General features: G+C 38.0%; 2 protein-coding genes across 2 annotated transcripts in view; both read left to right on the top strand.

The window, feature by feature from the left end:
- Positions 1-19,228, top strand: part of LOC134294727 (NF-kappa-B inhibitor zeta-like) — an 813,925-nt gene that overhangs the window by 710,641 nt on the left and 84,056 nt on the right. The gene's annotated exons all lie outside the window — the stretch shown is intronic.
- Positions 2,817-19,228, top strand: part of LOC134294730 (Fanconi anemia group A protein-like) — a 32,294-nt gene continuing 15,882 nt past the window's right edge. Inside the window, exons 1-10 of the mRNA XM_062966367.1 lie at positions 2,817-3,663; positions 5,318-5,427; positions 5,564-5,639; positions 6,967-7,100; positions 8,235-8,330; positions 8,474-8,547; positions 9,966-10,078; positions 10,183-10,259; positions 12,597-12,630; positions 15,131-15,197. Coding sequence (XP_062822437.1) covers positions 3,600-3,663; positions 5,318-5,427; positions 5,564-5,639; positions 6,967-7,100; positions 8,235-8,330; positions 8,474-8,547; positions 9,966-10,078; positions 10,183-10,259; positions 12,597-12,630; positions 15,131-15,197 — 845 coding nt within the window. The 5' untranslated portion in view covers positions 2,817-3,599. The remainder of the gene's footprint in view (positions 3,664-5,317; positions 5,428-5,563; positions 5,640-6,966; positions 7,101-8,234; positions 8,331-8,473; positions 8,548-9,965; positions 10,079-10,182; positions 10,260-12,596; positions 12,631-15,130; positions 15,198-19,228) is intronic.

The raw sequence follows: 19,228 nt of genomic DNA, 5'->3' as shown, positions 1-19,228 counted from the left end.
ACACAATTACATCTGAGCAGTTTTGCAACATTCATTACATGGATTTCACCCCTTTTTGGGTGATACTCCAGTTACTTTGGAATCAATGTACAATGTGAAGGAGGAATGTATTAATAAATAGTCTATTTCTTTTAAAAAAAACTGCGTATCATTCAAGTTTACATAGTTCTAGCTAAGTTCCTTTATGTTGAGGTAATACTAAATTTGGCCTGCTATCACACCATGAACTTCTGAATGAGAGATCTGTGAGGACAGTTTTGGTGGTGTATTTGTGCCTGGATGAATGGGGTGATGTTCCCAGATTATAAATATTGGTTACTCATTGTTTCTGTTGTAAACACATGGGGAAAGTTGATTACGCTGCAAAAACTATGTCACAAACTTTGATAAATGGGTGGATGGAGATGTCTCTGTTGCCACAACAAAGTTTTTGCCCTGCAGTCAACTTTCTCTAGGTTTCTATGATAGAATCAACAAGGAACTGACATCTTTAACCTAGGAACAAAACTCGTACAAATGATGCACATATTCGCATCCGTGTATTCAAAATATATATTTTTTTAGAAAGCTGTCAGAATTTCTGATGGACTTCCCATGGAGTCCACCTTGTGGGCTTCTAAATCCTGGAACAAAACGGCATGCCTGAGCATCACAGACACAAATCTGGGAACAACAGGTCTGTGTGCTAATCTGCTCTCAGGTCCTGGGTTGCAAAATATAGGTTGTATTATTAATAATATTAATATTTGCAAATAGTTTTTATGGGGTGGGGGAGCATCATTCTGTAGTGTAGAAAACTTTCTACTTATCCTGAGAGTGTTGATTTTGTATTGTTTTTATAATGTTTGTGAGCTGCTTTGGGTCCCATTTAGGGAGAAAAGCGATACAAAATTATTATTATTATTATTATTATTATTATTATTATTATTATTATTATTGTATGACACAGCAAACACAATAGATATGCTGGATTTCGTATCACAAAATCATAAGTCGAACACTTCCCAAGTGTCTAGGACTGTGTGATGTATTTTTGGATGATGCGTGCAGATCCCAGTAGGGTGGCCTTTTGCAGTTGGCAGATCGTGATTTTGTCAATGTCTATTGTTTCCAAATGCCGGCTGAGATCTTTTGGCATGGCACCCAATGTGCCCATCACCACTGAGACCACCTGCACTGGTTTCTGCCAGAGTCTATGAAGTTCAGTCTTGAGGTCCTGATAGCGGCTGAGTTTTTCCTGTTGTTTTTCATCAATGTGACTGTCACCTGGGATGGAGACATCAATGATCCAAACCTTTTTTCTTTTGACAACTATGATGTCTGGTGTGTTGTGATCCAGAACTTTGTCAGTCTGGATTTGGGAGTATTATTATTATTATTATTATTATTATTATTATTATTATTCACTCTCTAATTAAGGGAAGTACAAAATTTTACTGTTTCTCTTCAATATTTTAGTGGATCAGTGTTTTCTAACTGGAATAGACACCTTATGTCTTAATTATTGCTTCCAATCTGGACAATCCATTGCAATTGTACTGTGAGTGAATAGCTTGTATATTGGTATTGTGGCAAGGAGAAATGCAGATCAGAGAAAACTTTGTATATCAGCTGTGAGATATCATGCTTGAAAACAACCTTACCTGTCTTGAGTTTCCAGATGCATTGCACTACAAACCCCACCATGTCCTGCTCTATTAGTTTGGGAAAGACAAAATGACAAAAGTGTGATGGAATCCTAGGATTTGTAGTTTTCCGAGGTATTTTTTGCAGCCACATTCCAGAATCAATGCAGTTTAGCATCACTTTAACTGCTGGGACTCAGTGTGATGGAGTCCTAGGATTTGTAGTTTTCCAAGGTATTTTTTGAATCCACATTCCAGAATCAATGCAGTTTGGCATCACTTTAACTGCTGGGACTCAGTGTGATGGAATCCTAGGATTTGTAGTTTTCCAAGGTATTTAGTCTTTACATCCACATTCCAGAATCAAAGCAGTTTTGCTGGGACTCAGTGTGATGGAGTCCTAGGATTTGTAGTTTTCCAAGGTCTTTAAGCCTTTGCAGCCACACTCCAGAATCAATGCAGTTTAGCACCACTTTAGCTAAATAATGCTATCGCATCCTGGGAGTAATAGTTTAGGGAGGCAACATCGCTCTCCAGCAGATAAGGCTCAGGACCTTTGCCAAACTACAAATCCCACAATCCTGTATGATGTGGATTCAAACCTAGATGCAAGGAATGTCATCCATTCCTTTCCGGCTCCGTCATTATTTGCCAAGGCTCAATATTTACCAGCCATTATCACACACTCTTGCTCTCTCACCTTTGGTAAACTACATGACACATTTTTCTGTGAGTCAACGCCAGGGATCCCTGGGCACTCCCTAAGTGTGTCTACACTGTGGAATTAATGCGGTTTGACCCCACTTGGACTCTAGCAATGGCTCAATGCTGGGGTATCCAGGGAGTTGTAGTTTGCATCCTTGTGCCAAGAAGGCCGAAGACCTTGTAATGCTACGTCTCCCAGGATTCCATCACATTGAGCCCAGATACTCATCATCATCATCATCAGTATGTGTATATATATATACACATACATACATATACATATAATGTATATATATACACATACATACATATACATATAATGTACATATGTATACACATACACAAATATATATATACTAGCTGTGCCCGGCCATGCGTTGCTGTGGCAAAGTGGTGGTGGTATTGGTTAAAAATTGTTGTGTAATTTTTATTTGATGTTATTTGCATTTTTTAATTAATTTTATTGTAAGTTATATTTTTATTTATTATATTTTATTATTTTCTTGTATTATTTTTAGTTATTTTCTGTTATTATAGTATTTTACTGTATCAATTTTTTAGTGTTTTTTATTATTTTTATTGGGTTGCTAGGAGACCAAGTGGGCGGAGCTTAGCCTTCTAACTGGCAGCAATTGGATAAAAACAATTATTCCTCTCCCTCTAATTAGGACGTTATTATTCTTTTCTTTTTGTTGTATCAACCTAGAGGCGTGGATGATGGGTTGTGTTGTCAAATTTCGAGGTTGGGGGGCCTGTAGTTTTGTTGTTTTGTGGGTTGCCGTGATGCCATCACTCATATTATATATAATTTGTTTACATTTGCTCCCAAAATTATGTATACATAATTTTGGAAGAAATACCAAACAAATCCAGAAATATAAGTTGCTATGGGTCTATAAATTTGCATAAAAATGTCAATTTCCCCTATTAAAGGTGTATACTGGGACAGCTTTGTATCAATAATAGCAATGGGTTGCTAATGCGCATGCGTTAAAAAGTGTCTGGTTCCCTCTGCAATGACTGGGAAAAGCCTTCTCTTTCTCCTTCCCTTACAAAGATGGCTGCCAAATTTCGCTGCCACTACTAAAATGGCCTCCTACTTCAGGGGCGGGATTTGTGAGCGAGAGATGGGCCCCGCCTATGTCCTTCATTCCCATTGGCTAGGATGCACAGGAGGCAGCCAATGGGGTTGCAGGGCGCGCTGGTTGCTTCTGGGTTGTTTTGAAGGAGGAAGAACTGAAGAAAAAGGAGCCAAGGAGGAGTCCGGCAATGCTGGAGAGAGAAGAAAAAGAAGGGCGAGGAGGGGCCAAAATGACCCTCTCTGTCCTCCTGGGTAGGTGGCTACTGAAGAGGGGCACTCTGTGCATGCTCAGAGGCCTTCCCCGAAAGGTATTTGCACTCTGTGCATGCTCAGAGGCCTTCCCCGAAAGGCATTTGCACTCTGTGCATGCTCAGAGGCCTTCCCCGAAAGGTATTTGCACTCTGTGCATGCTCAGAGGCCTTCCCCGAAAGGCATTTGCACTCTGTGCATGCTCAGAGGCCTTCCCCGAAAGTTATTTGCAATCTGTGTATGCTCAGAGGCTGTCTCTGAAAGGTATTTGTACATGTTCAGAAGTATTTGCACTCTGTGCATGCTCAGAGGCCTTTTCCAATAGGTATTTGCACTCTGTGCATGCTCAGAGGCCTTCTCAATGGGTATTTGCAATCTGTGCATGCTCAGAGGCCTTCTCCAAAAGGCATTTGCACTCTGTGCAAGCTCAGAGGCCTTCCCGAAAGGCATTTGTACTCTATGCATGCTCAGAGGCTTTCCTGAAAAGTATTTGCACTCTGTGCATGCTCAGAGACCTTATCTCAAAGGCATTTGCACTCTGTGCATGCTCAGAAGCCTCCCCGAAAGGTATTTGTACTCTATGCATGCTCAGAGGCCTTCTCAAAAAGGCATTTGTACTCTATGCGTGCTCAGAGTCCTTCCCCGAAAGGTATTTGCATTCTGCATGTTCAGAGGTATTTGCACTTTGTGCATGCTTTGAGACATTATCTGATAGATATTTGCACTCTGTGCATACTAAGAGTTAAACACACTGTATGCTCAGAGGCCTTCTCTGAAAGGTATTTGAACTCTGTGCATCCTCATAGGCCTTCGGTATGTATTTGCACTGTGTACATGCTCAAAGGTATTTGTACTCTGCACATGCTCAGAGGCCTCCTCGACAGGTATTTGCACTCTACATGCTCAGAGGTATTTGCACTCTGTGCATTCTCAGAGGTCTTCTAGGAAAGGTATTTGGATGCTCAGAGGCCTTTGAAAGGTATTTGCACTCTGTATTCTCAGAGGCCCACTCAAAGGGATGAATCTAACTACATATGCATTTTAAAATTTTATAATTCATGTTGTCATGGAGTTTAATAGTTTTTAATTGATGTGGTATTGTTGTAATGTTTATTGCTTTTGTTATTGTTTTATTTAATGTGTTCTGGGCAATGTAAATTGCCGACTGTTGTAAGCTGCCCTGAGTCCCTATGGGTGAGAAGGGCGGGGTAAAAGTGATGTAAATAAATGAAACAAATAAGGGTATTTGCACTCTGTTTATGCTCAGAGGTCCTATCTGAAAGATGTTTGTTTATTTTTATTTTATTTATTACAATATTTATATCCCGCCCTTCTCACCCAACAGGGGATTTGGGCGGCTTACAATAAAACACACATATAAAAACTGTACAGTAAATCAGATTAAAAATTATTAGCTTACATCAACATTCATAAACACATTCTAAAATACAGATGGGCGTGTTCAAGTTCAAAAGACTGGGTCTGTTGATTAAGTTCTGGCATACATAATAATAATTAGCACTGCTAGTTGTTATTTGAAAGCCTATCAAATTTGAAAGCTCAATCAAATTGTTTTCTAGTCTTTACTGATACTCATTTGGTTATCTCCATTTCTTGACCCAATGCATTTGCCTCTTTTCTCTTTTTTTATGCTCAGCGGGAAGATCGAAGAAGCAGCGACATGGGCGTCGAAATGGACAGCGACTGCAGGAAAAAGCCCTGCGTGTCTTGAGTTGCCATCAGAACCTGGACGAACTCCTCCGTGAAGTAAGAAAAAAAATGCCAAAAGCAACAACATTCCTAGTTAATAGGCTGCATTTGGAATAGAGTGGGAAGTGGAGTGTTTGTTTTCCTTGCTGCTTAGGAATCACTCTGATCCCTCTTCCCTTTTTATCTTCTCCAGGTGGGAAGTTCTGTATGTAAAGAAGTATTATTAATTCCTGATAATTCAGGCCGAGAATCCTCAGAACTGCTTCTGGGTGAGTGAAAGAGGACCTGTTTGGCCAGGAAGAATGGTTGAAACAAATCCAAGTCAATCTGTTCAGCCAGATAAGAATATTCAGCTCAACGAGTCCAGGATTCTTGTTTTTTATATGCTATAGTTTTTATTTTATTGTACTATACTGTACGTTTATTTTATGCTTTGCCTTAATCACTTTGTGCCATATATAAGCCCTTTGAGTCCCTTCGGGGAGATGGAGGTGGGGTATAAGAATAAAATTATTATTTTATTATGACACAGCAAACAAGATAGATATGCTGGATTTCATATCACAAAATCACAAGTTGAACACTTCCCAAGTGTCTAGGACTGTGTGATGTATTATTATTATTATTATTATTATTATTATTATTATTATTATATTATTATTATGACACAGCAAACAAGATAGATATGCTGGATTTCATATCAGAAAATCACAAGTCGAACACTTCCCAAGTGTCTAGGACTGTGTGATGTATTATTATTATTATTATTTTATTATGACACAGCAAACAAGATAGATTTGCTGGATTTCATATCACAAAATCACAAGTCGACTACTTCCCAAGTGTTTAGGACTGTGTGATGTATTTTCGGATTATTATTATTATTATTATTTTATTATGTCACAGCAAACAAGATATATATGCTGGATTTCATATCACAAAATCACAAGTCGAACACTTCCCAAGTGTCTAGGACTGTGTGATGTATTTTCGGATGATGTGCGCAGATCCCAGCAGGGTGGCCTTTTGCAGTTGGCAAATCGTAATTTTGTCAATGCCTGTTGTTTCCAAATGCCGGCTGAGATCTTTTGGCACGGCACCCAGTGTGCCCATCACCACCGGGACCACCTGCACTGGTTTCTGCCAGAGTCTTTGAAGTTCAATCTGGAGGTCCTGATAGTGGCTGAGTTTTTCCTGTTGTTTTTCGTCAATCCGACTGTCACCTGGGATGGCAACATCAATGATCCAAACCTTTTTCTTTTCCACAACTGTGAGGTCTGGTGTGTTGTGTTCCAGAACTTTGTCAGTCTGTTTTAAGGTTTGTTTTCATCATGTTTCTATAATAATAATAATAATTATTATTATTATTATTATTATTATTATAGAAACATGATGAAAACAAACCTTTAAATGTTCAAGAGTTTTGGGTGTAGATGGGCTGCATCGCCCTAAGCCAGCAAAGGCAGTATATGGATGCTAGGAGGTGTACTCCCACCACAAATGTAGACAATGGCAGGGTTTCTATCCAATTTTTCCTGCCAGACGGCCTGCCTTCTTCATCTATGTCCTGATCTGTGCCTTTCCTTTGCTTCCCAGTCTCTGCTTTGCAGGATCAAGCCACTGCCTTGGGTTTGCCGGTGGGGATCCTCTCGGCCAGAACGGCTGCAAGGAACCTGGAGAAGATCTCTGCGGAGTCTGGTCAGGCCACGCTGCTGAAAGGAGAGCCAAGAGTAAGGAGCGGTAATGTAGTATGTTGGGCAATTTCAAAAAGGGAAAAAGCATCTCAAAAGGAGCAACAGCAGCAGCAGCAGCAGTTTAGCAGATCAGAACCTTCTTCAGTAGAGCAAAATGAGCTCCAGCAATTACACAAGTTACAAAGGCTCCACTGAAAGAACAGCAATGCTATATAGTAAAGTAAGGGCCTGAGCAGTGGGTTAAACCACTGATCTTCTGAACTTGCTGACCGAAAAGTTGATGGTTCGAATTCAGGGAGCGGGGTAAGCTCCCGCTGTCAGCTCCAGCTTCTGCTCACCTAGCAGTTCAAAAACATGAAAATGTGAGTAGATCAATAGGTCTGGTGGGAAGGTAACAGCTCTCCATGTAGTCATGCCAATTGCCACATGACCTTGGAGGTGTCTGCGGACAATGCCGGCTCTTCGGCTTAGAAATGGAGATGAGCACCAACCCCCAGAGTCAGACACAACTGGACTTAACGTCATGGGAAAACTTTTACCTAAAGTTAAGGCCTAGCTATCGATCTCTCTGGAAACATCTTGTCTCTCTCCATGCTCACAAGAGAAGAACAAAATGGAAGACTCGGGCCCATTCTACACTGCGATATAAAATCCAGATTATCTGCTTTGAACTGGATTATATGCAGATGACACCTAATTAGGAGGGAGAGCTCATACTCCAGAGGACAGGATCAGAATTCAAAATGACTTTTAACAGATTACAGACTAGAGTGCCCAAAACTTAAAATGAATTTCAACAAGGACAAATGAAAGATACTACACTTAGGCAGAAAAAAAAAAATGAAAGGCAGAGCATTAATTGACAAAACGTGTTTCTTGCAGTGAGTTAAATAATAATAATAATAATAAATTTATTTTTATACCCCGCCCCATCTCCCCGAAGGGACTCAGGGCGTCTTACATGGGGCCTAGCCTGATAAAACAAATATCAGCAACACAACTATAAAACAGTTATACCAGTAAAACATCTATATCAATAAAACAATTGTTAAAATTGACAAGAAGCATACAAGAAACATACAATATTAAAACAGGAGACTAATTCATAGAATCCAAAATAATATTTCTGTCGATAGTCCTTAACCACACTGTTCTCTTTTGCAACTATAGGAAAAGTTGTCTTGCCTGCTGAACACTTTGAAGGATCTGGCCTCCCAGAATGCTTTCAGCCCATCATTGTTTGCTCAAGAAATGTGGAAAATGCAGGTCAGGCCTTAAAGAAAGAAACCAGCTCCGCAAGTGCTCCTCATTTGCTGTGTCATACTATGTCTTTGCGTCAATAATAATGGCAGCAACTATCTTTGCAAGATTCATGCTCTTACTGCAAACCCAATGTGCTTTGTCCTCAGAGCCCACTCACCCTGGACATGGCATGGCACCTCCACAGAGAAGGCCTCTTGAGCCTGGACGAGCTGCTGGAAAAGTAAATCCGGACTTTGCACATTGTGTGTGTTTTCATCTTGACATATAATTTGACAGGATTTTACCTGCAACCGTTTGGGTTTGGGAGACGAAGATAGAATCTCAGAGTTGGAAGAGATTTCCAAGACTCCTCAGTCCTACCCCCTTCTACCAGGCTGGAAGACACAATCAAAGCCCTCCCGACAGATGGCCATCCAGCTCCAGCTTAAAAACCTCCAGAGAAGAAGACTCCATCACAGATATTCCACTGTCAAACAGCTCTGACTATGATATTAATAATATAGTATATTGTATATACATATATAATATATTATATGATAATAATATTATGATGTAATACAATATAATAATACACTATTATAATTGTATATTATATATTACATGTAATATTACTAATAATATTGCAGTATAGGGGTATAGTACAATATACAGAAGAGTCTTACTTATCCAACACTTGCTTATACAACGTTCTGGATTATCCAACGCATTTTTGTAGTCAGTGTTTTTAATATATCGTGATATTTTGGTGCTAAATTCATAAATACAGTAATTACTACATAGCATTACTGCATATTGAACTACTTTTTCTGCCAAATTTGTTGTTTAACATGATGTTTTGGTGCTTCATTTGTAAAATCATAACCTAATTTGATGTTGAATAGGCTTTTCCTTAATGCCTCCTTATTATCCAACATATTCGCTTATTCAACATTCTGCCTGCCCGTTTATGTTGGATAAGTGAGACTCTACTGTGTGTATATATATATATATATATATATGTCTATAAATTTGCATTAAAATGTCAATTTCCCCTCTTAAAGGTGTATACTGGGACAGCTTTGTATCAATAATAGATAAGCGAGACTCTACTGTATATACATATAGTATTGATAATATTATAATGTAATACAATATCATTACTAATAAAAAAACAATATAATATAATTATATATTACATGTAATATTGCTAATAATATTGCAGTATAGGGGTATAGTACAATATAATAATATATAATGCTTATATTGTTTTATGCTAATAATATAATATATTGTATACATATAGTATTGATAATATTATAATGTAATACAATAATAATAATACACTATTATAATTGTATATTATAGATTACATGTAATATTGCTAATATTGCAGTATAGTGGTATGGTTCAATATAGTAATATATAATGCTAATATTGTGCTATGCTAATAATATAATATATTGTATGTACATATAAATTGTGAGCTGCCTTGAGTCCCCTTCGGGGTGAGAAGGACAGGATATAAATGTCGCAAATAAATAAATAATTGCCTTTTGGGGCTACAGAATCCTTCTGTTTAGGGGATACTGGGACATTTAGTTGAAAACGCAATTTACAAAAGAGAGTTTAGGTCAACTGCAGTGTTGTGTGTCTTCCTAGTAATCCAGACACGTCTGCGTTGGTGGATTGGCTGTGCCGTGGTCTTTGCCTTTTGTGCAGCGAAACAGAAAGCTCTTCCTTGGACTCAGAGCACCTGGGGAGCCTCCTGACAGGTAACATCAGGAGCCGAAAGCAACCCTGACCTTTGGGACACCCAGCCTTGGGGAGGAAGGTGGTAGCTTTGTCCATTGATGGTAGCTTTGCCCTTTGTCTTTAGGCCTGGCATCTGTCTTCCTTCGTCACGGATTTCCGAAGACGTCTGAGCCAGGAAAGAAGTCGCCAAGGCTGTCCAAAGTAAGGATGGAATGGGATGAATGAGGACCATTAATGCTTGTAAACACAGGCTTTCCTACCACTGTAGCAATGACTATGAATAGAATAAGGGCCTGTGAAGCAGGTTTTGGGTTCTGTCATTGAATTATTTCATTATTATTATTATTATTATTGACACAACGACGTTGTATGACACAGCAAACAAGATAGATATGCTGGGTTTCGTTTCACAAAATCACAAGTCGAACACTTCCCATGTGTCTAGGACTGTGTGATGTATTTTCGGATGATGCGAAAATATTAAATTAATAATAATAATAATAATTATTATTATTATTATTATCATCAGCATCATCATCTGAATTAATCTGTGAATTTTAATCTGCATTTCATCAGCGGATTTTAACTTGTATTTTAACTCTTGTTATATGTGTTTTGATGGAGTTTTATCTCTTGTTTTTATGTTGTTATACCCCACCTCAAGCTGTAGGGAGAGGCGGGTAATTCATTTATTATTATTATTATTATTATTATTATTATTATTATTATTATTATTATTCCTACTACTACTACATGGGTTAAAAATTCATTATTATTATTATTATTATCATCATCAGCATCATCATCTGAATTAATCTGTGAATTTTAATCTGCATTTCATCAGCGGATTTTAACTTGTATTTTAACTCTTGTTATATGTGTTTTGATAGAGTTTTATCTCTTGTTTTTATGTTGTTATACCCCACCTCAAACTGTAGGGAGAGGCGGGTAATTCATTTATTATTATTATTATTATTATTATTATTATTATTATTATTATTATTATTATTCCTACTACTACTACTACATGGGTTAAAAATTCATCATTATTATTTTTATTATTACTACTACTATTATTATCAGCTGAATTAATCTGTGAATTTTAATCTGCATTAAATTAGCTGATTTTAAGTTGTATTTTAACTCTTGTTATATGTGTTTTGATAGTGTTTTATCTCTTGTTTTAATGATAATGTACCCCACCTCGAACCGTAGGGAGAGGCGGGTAATGAATTCATTATTATTATTATTATTATTATTATTATTATCATCATCATTATTTGAATTAATCTGTGAATTTTAATCTGCATTTCATTAGCAGATTTTAACTTGTATTTTAACTCTTGTTATATGTGTTTTGATAGAGTTTTATCTCTTGTTTTTATGTTGTTATACTCCACCTCAAGCTGTAGGGAGAGGCGGGTAATTCATTTATTATTATTATTATTATTATTATTATTATTATTATTATTATTATTATTATATTATTCCTACTACTACTACTACATGGGTTAAAAATTCATCATTATTATTTTTATTATTACTACTACTATTATTATCAGCTGAATTAATCTGTGAATTTTAATCTGCATTAAATTAGCTGATTTTAAGTTGTATTTTAACTCTTGTTATATGTGTTTTGATAGTGTTTTATCTCTTGTTTTAATGATAATGTACCCCACCTCGAACCGTAGGGAGAGGCGGGTAATGAATTCATTATTATTATTATTATTATCATCATCATTATTTGAATTAATCTGTGAATTTTAATCTGCATTTCATTAGCAGATTTTAACTTGTATTTTAACTCTTGTTGTATGTGTTTTGATAGAGTTTTATCTCTTGTTTTTATGTTGTTGTACCCCACCTCAAGCTGTAGGGAGAGGCGGGTAATTCATTTATTATTATTATTACTACTACTATTATTATTATCATCTGAATTAATCTGTGAATTTTAACTTGCATTTCATTAGCAGATTTTAACTTATATTTTAATTTTTCTTATCTGTGTTTTGATAGTGTTTTATCTCATGTTTTAATGATAATGTACCCCCCCTGAAGCCGTAGAGAGAGGCGGTTAATAAATTCATTATTATTATTATTATCATCATCATCATCATCATCTGAATTAATCTGTGACTTTTAATCTGTATTTCATTGGTGGATTTCAACTTGCATTTCATTAGCAGATTTTAACTTATATTTTAATTTTTGTTATATGTGTTTTGATAGAGTTTTATCTCTTGTTTTAATGACGTTGCGCCCCACCTCAAGCCATGGAGAGAGGCGGTTAATAAATTCATTATTATTATTATTATTATTATTTGAATTAATCTGTGAATTTTAATCTGCATTTCATTAGCAGATTTTAACCCTTGTTGTATGTGTTTTGATAGTGTTTTATCTCTTGTTTTAATGATGATGTATCCAGCCTCGAGCCATAGGGAGGATCTGTTAAGTTAATGGCTGGCAGAGCAATGTGGCCTGTCATTCACTCGGAATGGCTTCAAAGTTAATGTCTGCCTTTTGTCTTCACAGATTTACTGTGCTGTCCTTGGGAGGATGCTGGCATGTAAGTTCTTTGGCATGGAAAGCAATTGCATTGGGATCTCAATTATAGTGGAGTTTGCTGACTGTGTATATAATTGTCGTGCTGTGTACATAATTAGCTTTTCAATTGCAACTATGTTTGTAGAGTAGAATTTAGGAGATGGAGCTGTAACACGGAGCGGGAGTAGTAGATCAGAGAAATGTTGTTTTGGATTACATCAACAACAATATGTCGTTATTATTATTATTATTATTGACACAAAGACACAGTATGACACAGCAAACGAGACCTATATGCTGGATTTCGTTATCACCAAATCACAACTTGAACACTTCCCAAGTGTTTAGGACTGTGTTTTTGTTGTTATTATTATTATTATTTGAAACATTTAATTTTGTGTGTTTTTTAAAAATTTGATACCACTGTATGCTTGTTTTATATCTGTGAGCCGCCCCGAGTCCCTCTGGGGAGATGGTGGTGGGGTATAAAAATAAAGTTGTTGTTGTTGTTGTTATTATTATTATTTATTTGAAACACAACAAGATGAGGCCACAGCAGACACTCTGCTGGCAGTTGTATTGGATCACACGTCGGACACTTCCCAAGTTTCTAGGGCTGTGTGATGACGTATTATTATTATTATTATTATCATTATTATTATTATTATTATTATTATTATTATTATTATTATTATTTACCCGTCTCTCCAGGCAGGACACAACATAGTCAAATACATCTATAAAATTGCATATTAAAACATAGTTTTATATATATATAGTATCAGAAGTGACTTGAGAAACTGCAAGTCGCTTCTGGTGTGAGAGAATTGGCTGTCTGCAAGGACGTTGCCCAGAGGATGCCTGGATGTTTGATGTTTTTACCATCATTGTGGGGGTTACTCTGGATTACAACAACAACACATTATTATTATTATTATTATTATTATTATTATTATTATTTTATGACACAGCAAACAAGATAGATATGCTGGATTTCGTACTGTGTCATTATTATTATTATTATTATTATTATTATTATTATTATTATTACTATTTTACCTGTCTCTCCTTTCGGCTCCAGGCAGGACACAGCATTGTCAAATACATCTATAAAATTATATATTAAAACATAGTAATATATATTATTATTATTTCGTGTCAGGAGCGACTTGAGAAACAGCAAGTCGCTTCTGGTGAGAGAGAATTGGCCGTCTGCAAGGACGTTGCCCAGAGGACGCCTAGATGTTTGATGTTTTTACCATCGTTGTGGGGGCTTCTCTGGATTACAACAATCCTGGATTACATCATCATCATAATCATCATCATTGTTGTTGTTGTTATTATTATTTATTTACCTGTCCTTTCGGCTCCAGGCAAGACACAGCATAATCAAATAGATATATAAAATTGCATATTAAAACATAGTAATTATACAGTAGAGTCTCACTTATCCAACACTCGCTTATCCAACATTCTGGATTATCCAACGCATTTTTGTAGTCAATGTTTTCAATATATCGTGATATTTTGGTGCTAAATTCGTAAATACAGTAATTACTATGTAGCATTACTGCGTATTGAACTACTTTTTCTGTCAAATGTGTTGTATAACATGATGTTCTGGTGCTTAATTTGTAAAATCATAACCTAATTTGATGTTTAATAGGCTTTTTCTTAATCTCTCCTTATTATCCAACATATTCACTTATCCAACGTTCTGTCGGCCCGTTTACGTTGGATAAGTGAGACTCTACTGTATTATTATTTCGTGTCAGGAGCGACTTGAGAAACAGCAAGTCGCTTCTGGTGAGAGAGAATTGGCTGTCTGCAAGGACGTTGCCCAGGGGACATTGCCCAGATGTTTTGGTGTTTTTACCATCCTGTGGGAGGCTTCTCTCATGTCCCCACACGGGGAGCTGGAGCTGACAGAGGGAGCTCATCTGCATCCTCTCTGGACTCGAATGAGCAACCTTCAGGTTAGCAGTCCTGCCGGCACAAGGGTTTAACCCATTGCGCCACTGGGTGCTCCAGTAAAATATATAAAAACATACATATTAAAATACCTGATACAAAAGTTATGAAAACTCTTAGAATCTACTTCCAGCCGTAGTTTTTCTCATGCGCTGCCATGTGGAAGCCTTCCTTGGAGATGGTGCCCCAGTGACATCTGGAGCATCCCTATCAGGACATGCTTTCCGTGTTGCTTAAATGGCACATCCCAAAGTGGTTCAAGGTCGGGGTTAATGCCTTCCCTGCCTCTGCCTTAATGGTTCCTTTTCCCTCCTTCTCATAATGAGGTCAGATTTTTAAAAGGATGAGCATCATTTTGCGACTGAATGCATATTTCCCCATTGGATTGTTTAACCTTTAAATATATAATGTTTATTTATTTTCGTTCATTCAAATATACATGCATTGCAAGTGTTTGCTGCATACAGTGCAATACTTTCATCTATTGGCCTTTCATAATCATTTCTCAGACAATATATTTTCAATAATTGTTTGTTTGTTTTGTGTTTTAGGGCTGCTTGATTCTGTGGCCAAAGAGAAGCAGGAAGGCTCTTCTTCCCTGAAGGCTGCAAAAAGCTGGTGAGCATCTCTACCTCACAACCTCTGAGGATGCCTGCCATAGATGTGGGTGAAACGTCAGGAGAGAATGCTTCTGGAACATGGCCATACAGCCCGGAAAACACACAACAAACCTGTGATCCTGGACATGAAAACCTTCAACAACACATATCTCCTTTTTCCGGAGAGATGTGTTGATGAAATGGGTTGCTGTGAGTTCTCCAGAAGCATTCTCTCCTGATGTTTTGCCCACATCTATGAATGGTGCAGCAGGCCAGCTTGATTAGCACTGAATAGCCTTGCAGCTTCAAAGCCTGGTTGCATCCTGCCTGGGGGAATCCTTTGCTGGGAGATGTTAGCTGGCCCTAATTATTATTATTATTATTATTATTATTATTATTATTATTGACACAACGACGTTGTATGACATAGCAAACAAGATAGATATGCTGGATTTCGTATCACAAATTCACAAGTCAAACACTTTCCAAGCGTTTAGGACTTATTATTATTATTATTATTATTATTATTATTATTATTATTACAACATTTCTACCCCGCCCTTCTCACCCCTTAAGCAGGACTCAGGGCGGTTTACAAATATAAAACATATGTATAAAAAATTCCAGTTGCAATTCATTACAATTTAAATTAATTACATTAAAACATTCATAAAAATATACATTCAAGACACATTGAGTCCGATCTGCGTCTGTCATTATGTCTTAAAACATTATAATTATAATTGATGTTGCTTCTATCGCTCAAAAGCCTGATCCCACAACCAAGTTTTCACTTTTTTAAAAAAAAGATAGGAGGGAGGGTGCCTGTTGGATTTCATTTGGGAGGTTTCCTATGATTGTTTCCTATCTGGAATAACACCAACAAACCTCTGAGGATGCCTGCCAAAGATGTGGGCGAAACGTCAGGAGAGAATGCTTCTGCAATATGGTCATACAGTCTGGAAAACTCACAGCAACCCAGTGATTTTGGCCATGAAAGGCTTTGACAACACAATGGGATGAAATGATGAGCTGTATCAAAGCATTGTGCCAAACGATACCATAATGGTTCCAAATAAAGTTTTCTGTTGTGTTTGACATTTGCAATAAAGGGAAACCAATCACTATTAACATCCTGGAGTCCATTGTCTCCTCCGAAACGCTAATTTCTCCATAAATGTGATTTCTGCCCACCAGTTGCTTGTATCGATACTTTATGCCAAGCCTTCCATTGTTGACCCTTCAGCAATTTCAGAGATTGGGCATAAAGTAAACAGGAATCAGTTTAGCATGCCATCACTCAAAATGGCCGATGGGACTTCTATGCGCACGCGCACAGGACTCCCATCAGCCATATTTAAATATATTTATATATTTATGATATTTATCATATATATATATATATATATATATACAATTTAAAATAAATGTTTAGATATATATAGAGATATAGATATATATTTAAAGTGCCTATGACTCTCTCCCTTTGAAAACCCAGTGATAGAAAAAAAAACCAAGCCAAATCCCTTCTGCGCATGTGCAAAAAAACCCGGCTAGCAAAAATAAGGCCCGCTTCAGGGTAGCCAATGGGAGAGCGGCCCGTCCTTTAGCGCATGCGCTTTTGCTCTGAAGGCGGGCGGAGGAGCCGGAAAGCGCCTTCTCAGCCTGCTCTCATTCGGGTCCTCTCGGAGGCCGCTTCCGGTCCGCTGTCTTTTCCGGCCCGGGCTGGGTCTGAGGTGATGTCGCGCCGGGCTTTGAGGCGTCTGAGGGGGGGACAGGCCCGGTCCAATGCAGTACGTAGATTACGCCTTGGCGTCGGGCGCAGGCGAGGGGGGGCGCTGTGTGGAGTCCTTGGCAGCACCCCCGTTTTGCTCCGGTCACAGTGTTTGTCCAAATTGTCCTGGCGCCGGCAATGGAGGCCCTGAGTGCAGCGCATGCACACAACGGCACAGGACTGGCATGCCATCGCCTAAAATGGCCGATGGGGCTTCTTTGTCCTGGCGCCGGCAATGGAGGCCCTGAGTGCAGCGCATGCACAGGACTGGCATGCCATCACTCAAAATGGCCGATGGGACTTCTATGCGCACGCGCACAGGACTCCCATCAGCCATTTTGGCTGTTTTTGTGCAGGCATAGCCTCCAGCCACCCACCACGTGGAACAGCCAGCCAGGAGGTGATAGGGCCCGGCTGACTGATCGTAGCAGAGCAGCTTCTATCTTGCTGTTAAAACCATCTCACTTGTGCCTGCCTGCCCAGTCAGTGCCCACCTTCAGGTCAGTCAGCAGCAGCAGCAATGCAATGCATACAGTCATGATAAAAAAAATTGTTTTTGAATATTTTTAATTGATGTTTTTTAATTTACAATTAAAAATAAAAGAAAAAACATGGAATTCGTGGTGGGGGAGGGGGGATTGGGTGAGGGGGAGAGGATCGGTATATTCCATTGGATCTTCGGTTCAATGAGTCTAGTCTCTTTGTGGAGCAAGTTGCTGGATGTAGAGGAGTAGTTGTTTTATTTTATTAGGGGGCAGATTGTGCCCCCCTTTTATGTTGCCTGGGTTGGCTATTTCTTATTTCAGTTATGGAGTTCCTTCAATCTGTGTCTGTCCTTTTCTTATATATTCCTGTTTCTTTGATTGGTTTTCCATTATGCTTCTTCATCAGGAAAGTCAGTCTGTCCATGTTCTTTATTTCCCATATCTTTGATTACCATTTTTTAAATGTTCCCTAACTGGCTGCTCTCCTCATCGCCACCATCCTGATTTACCTTGATTCAGACCGCTCCACATGGAGCTGGAGCTGATAGAGGGAGCTCATCCGTGCTCTCCCCAGGTTGGATTCGAACGGGCAAGTCATCAGTCCTGCTGGCACACTGTGCTATTGGGGGCTCCCACCTTCCCTATGATTAGTAGGTTAAAGAGCTGGGTCTGTTTAGCCTGCAGAAGAGAAGGTTGAGAGGAGACATGATCACCATGTTTAAATATCTAAAACAGGGGTCCCCAAACTAAGGCCCGGGGGCCAGATGCGGCCCTCCAAGGTCATTTACCTGGCCCCCACCCTCATTTATAATATAATATTTTTATATCAGTTTTAATAATATAATATATTGTATATACATATGATATTGATAATAATATTATCATTTTATACAATATAATACTAATAATAATACCATATAATAATATTAATTATATGTTATATATTACATATAATGTTACATATAGTGGTATAGTTCAATATAGTAATATATAATGCTAATATTGTGCTATGCTAATAATATAATATATTGTATGTACATAGAGCTGCTCTGAGTTCCCTTCAGGGTGAGAAGGGTGGGATATAAATGTAGTAAATAAATGTAGTAAATGAATAAATAAATAATTTTGGACTTCGGCTTGCCCAAAGTCTGAAATGACTTGAAGACACACAACAACAATAATCCTAATTAACCTGACTATCTCATTGGCCAGAAGCAGGCCCACACTTCCTATTGAAATCCTGACAGGTTTATGTTGGTTAAATTTATTTTCATTTTTAAATATTGTATTGGTCTTTCATTGTTATTGTTATTGTTTTGCACTACAAATAAGATATGTGCAGTGTGCATAGGAATTTGTTCGTTTTTTTTTTTTCAAATGATAATTCGGCCCCTCAACAGTCTGAAGGATCGTGGACCGGCCCTCTGCTTTAAAAGTTTGAGGACCCCTGATCTAAAAGGAGCAGGCTTGTTTTCTGCTGCCTTGGAGACTAGGACTCAATGGAGCAGTGGGTTCAAATTACAGAAAACATTAGGAAGAACTTACTGACTGTAAGAGCTGTTCAGCAGTGGAACTCACTGCCTCATAGTTCAGTAGAAGCTTCTCCTTTTAAGGTTTTTAAATAGAGGCTGGATGGCCATCTTTTGGGGGTGCTTTGATTGTGCTTTTCCTGTATGGCAGGGTTTGGGACTGGATGTCCCATATGATTCTATGATTAGCTGACTGGTTATTTCTGACCTCATCCTGAGTAATCCAGTTTATGTGGGTTGGGTGTCTCCATTAAACTGTTTT

Source organism: Anolis carolinensis, unplaced genomic scaffold, assembly GCF_035594765.1.
Source record: "Anolis carolinensis isolate JA03-04 unplaced genomic scaffold, rAnoCar3.1.pri scaffold_19, whole genome shotgun sequence".
Taxonomy (NCBI): domain Eukaryota; kingdom Metazoa; phylum Chordata; class Lepidosauria; order Squamata; family Dactyloidae; genus Anolis; species Anolis carolinensis.
The sequence above is the reverse complement of the archived record's forward strand: the minus strand, read 5'-3'. Positions and strand labels throughout refer to the sequence as shown.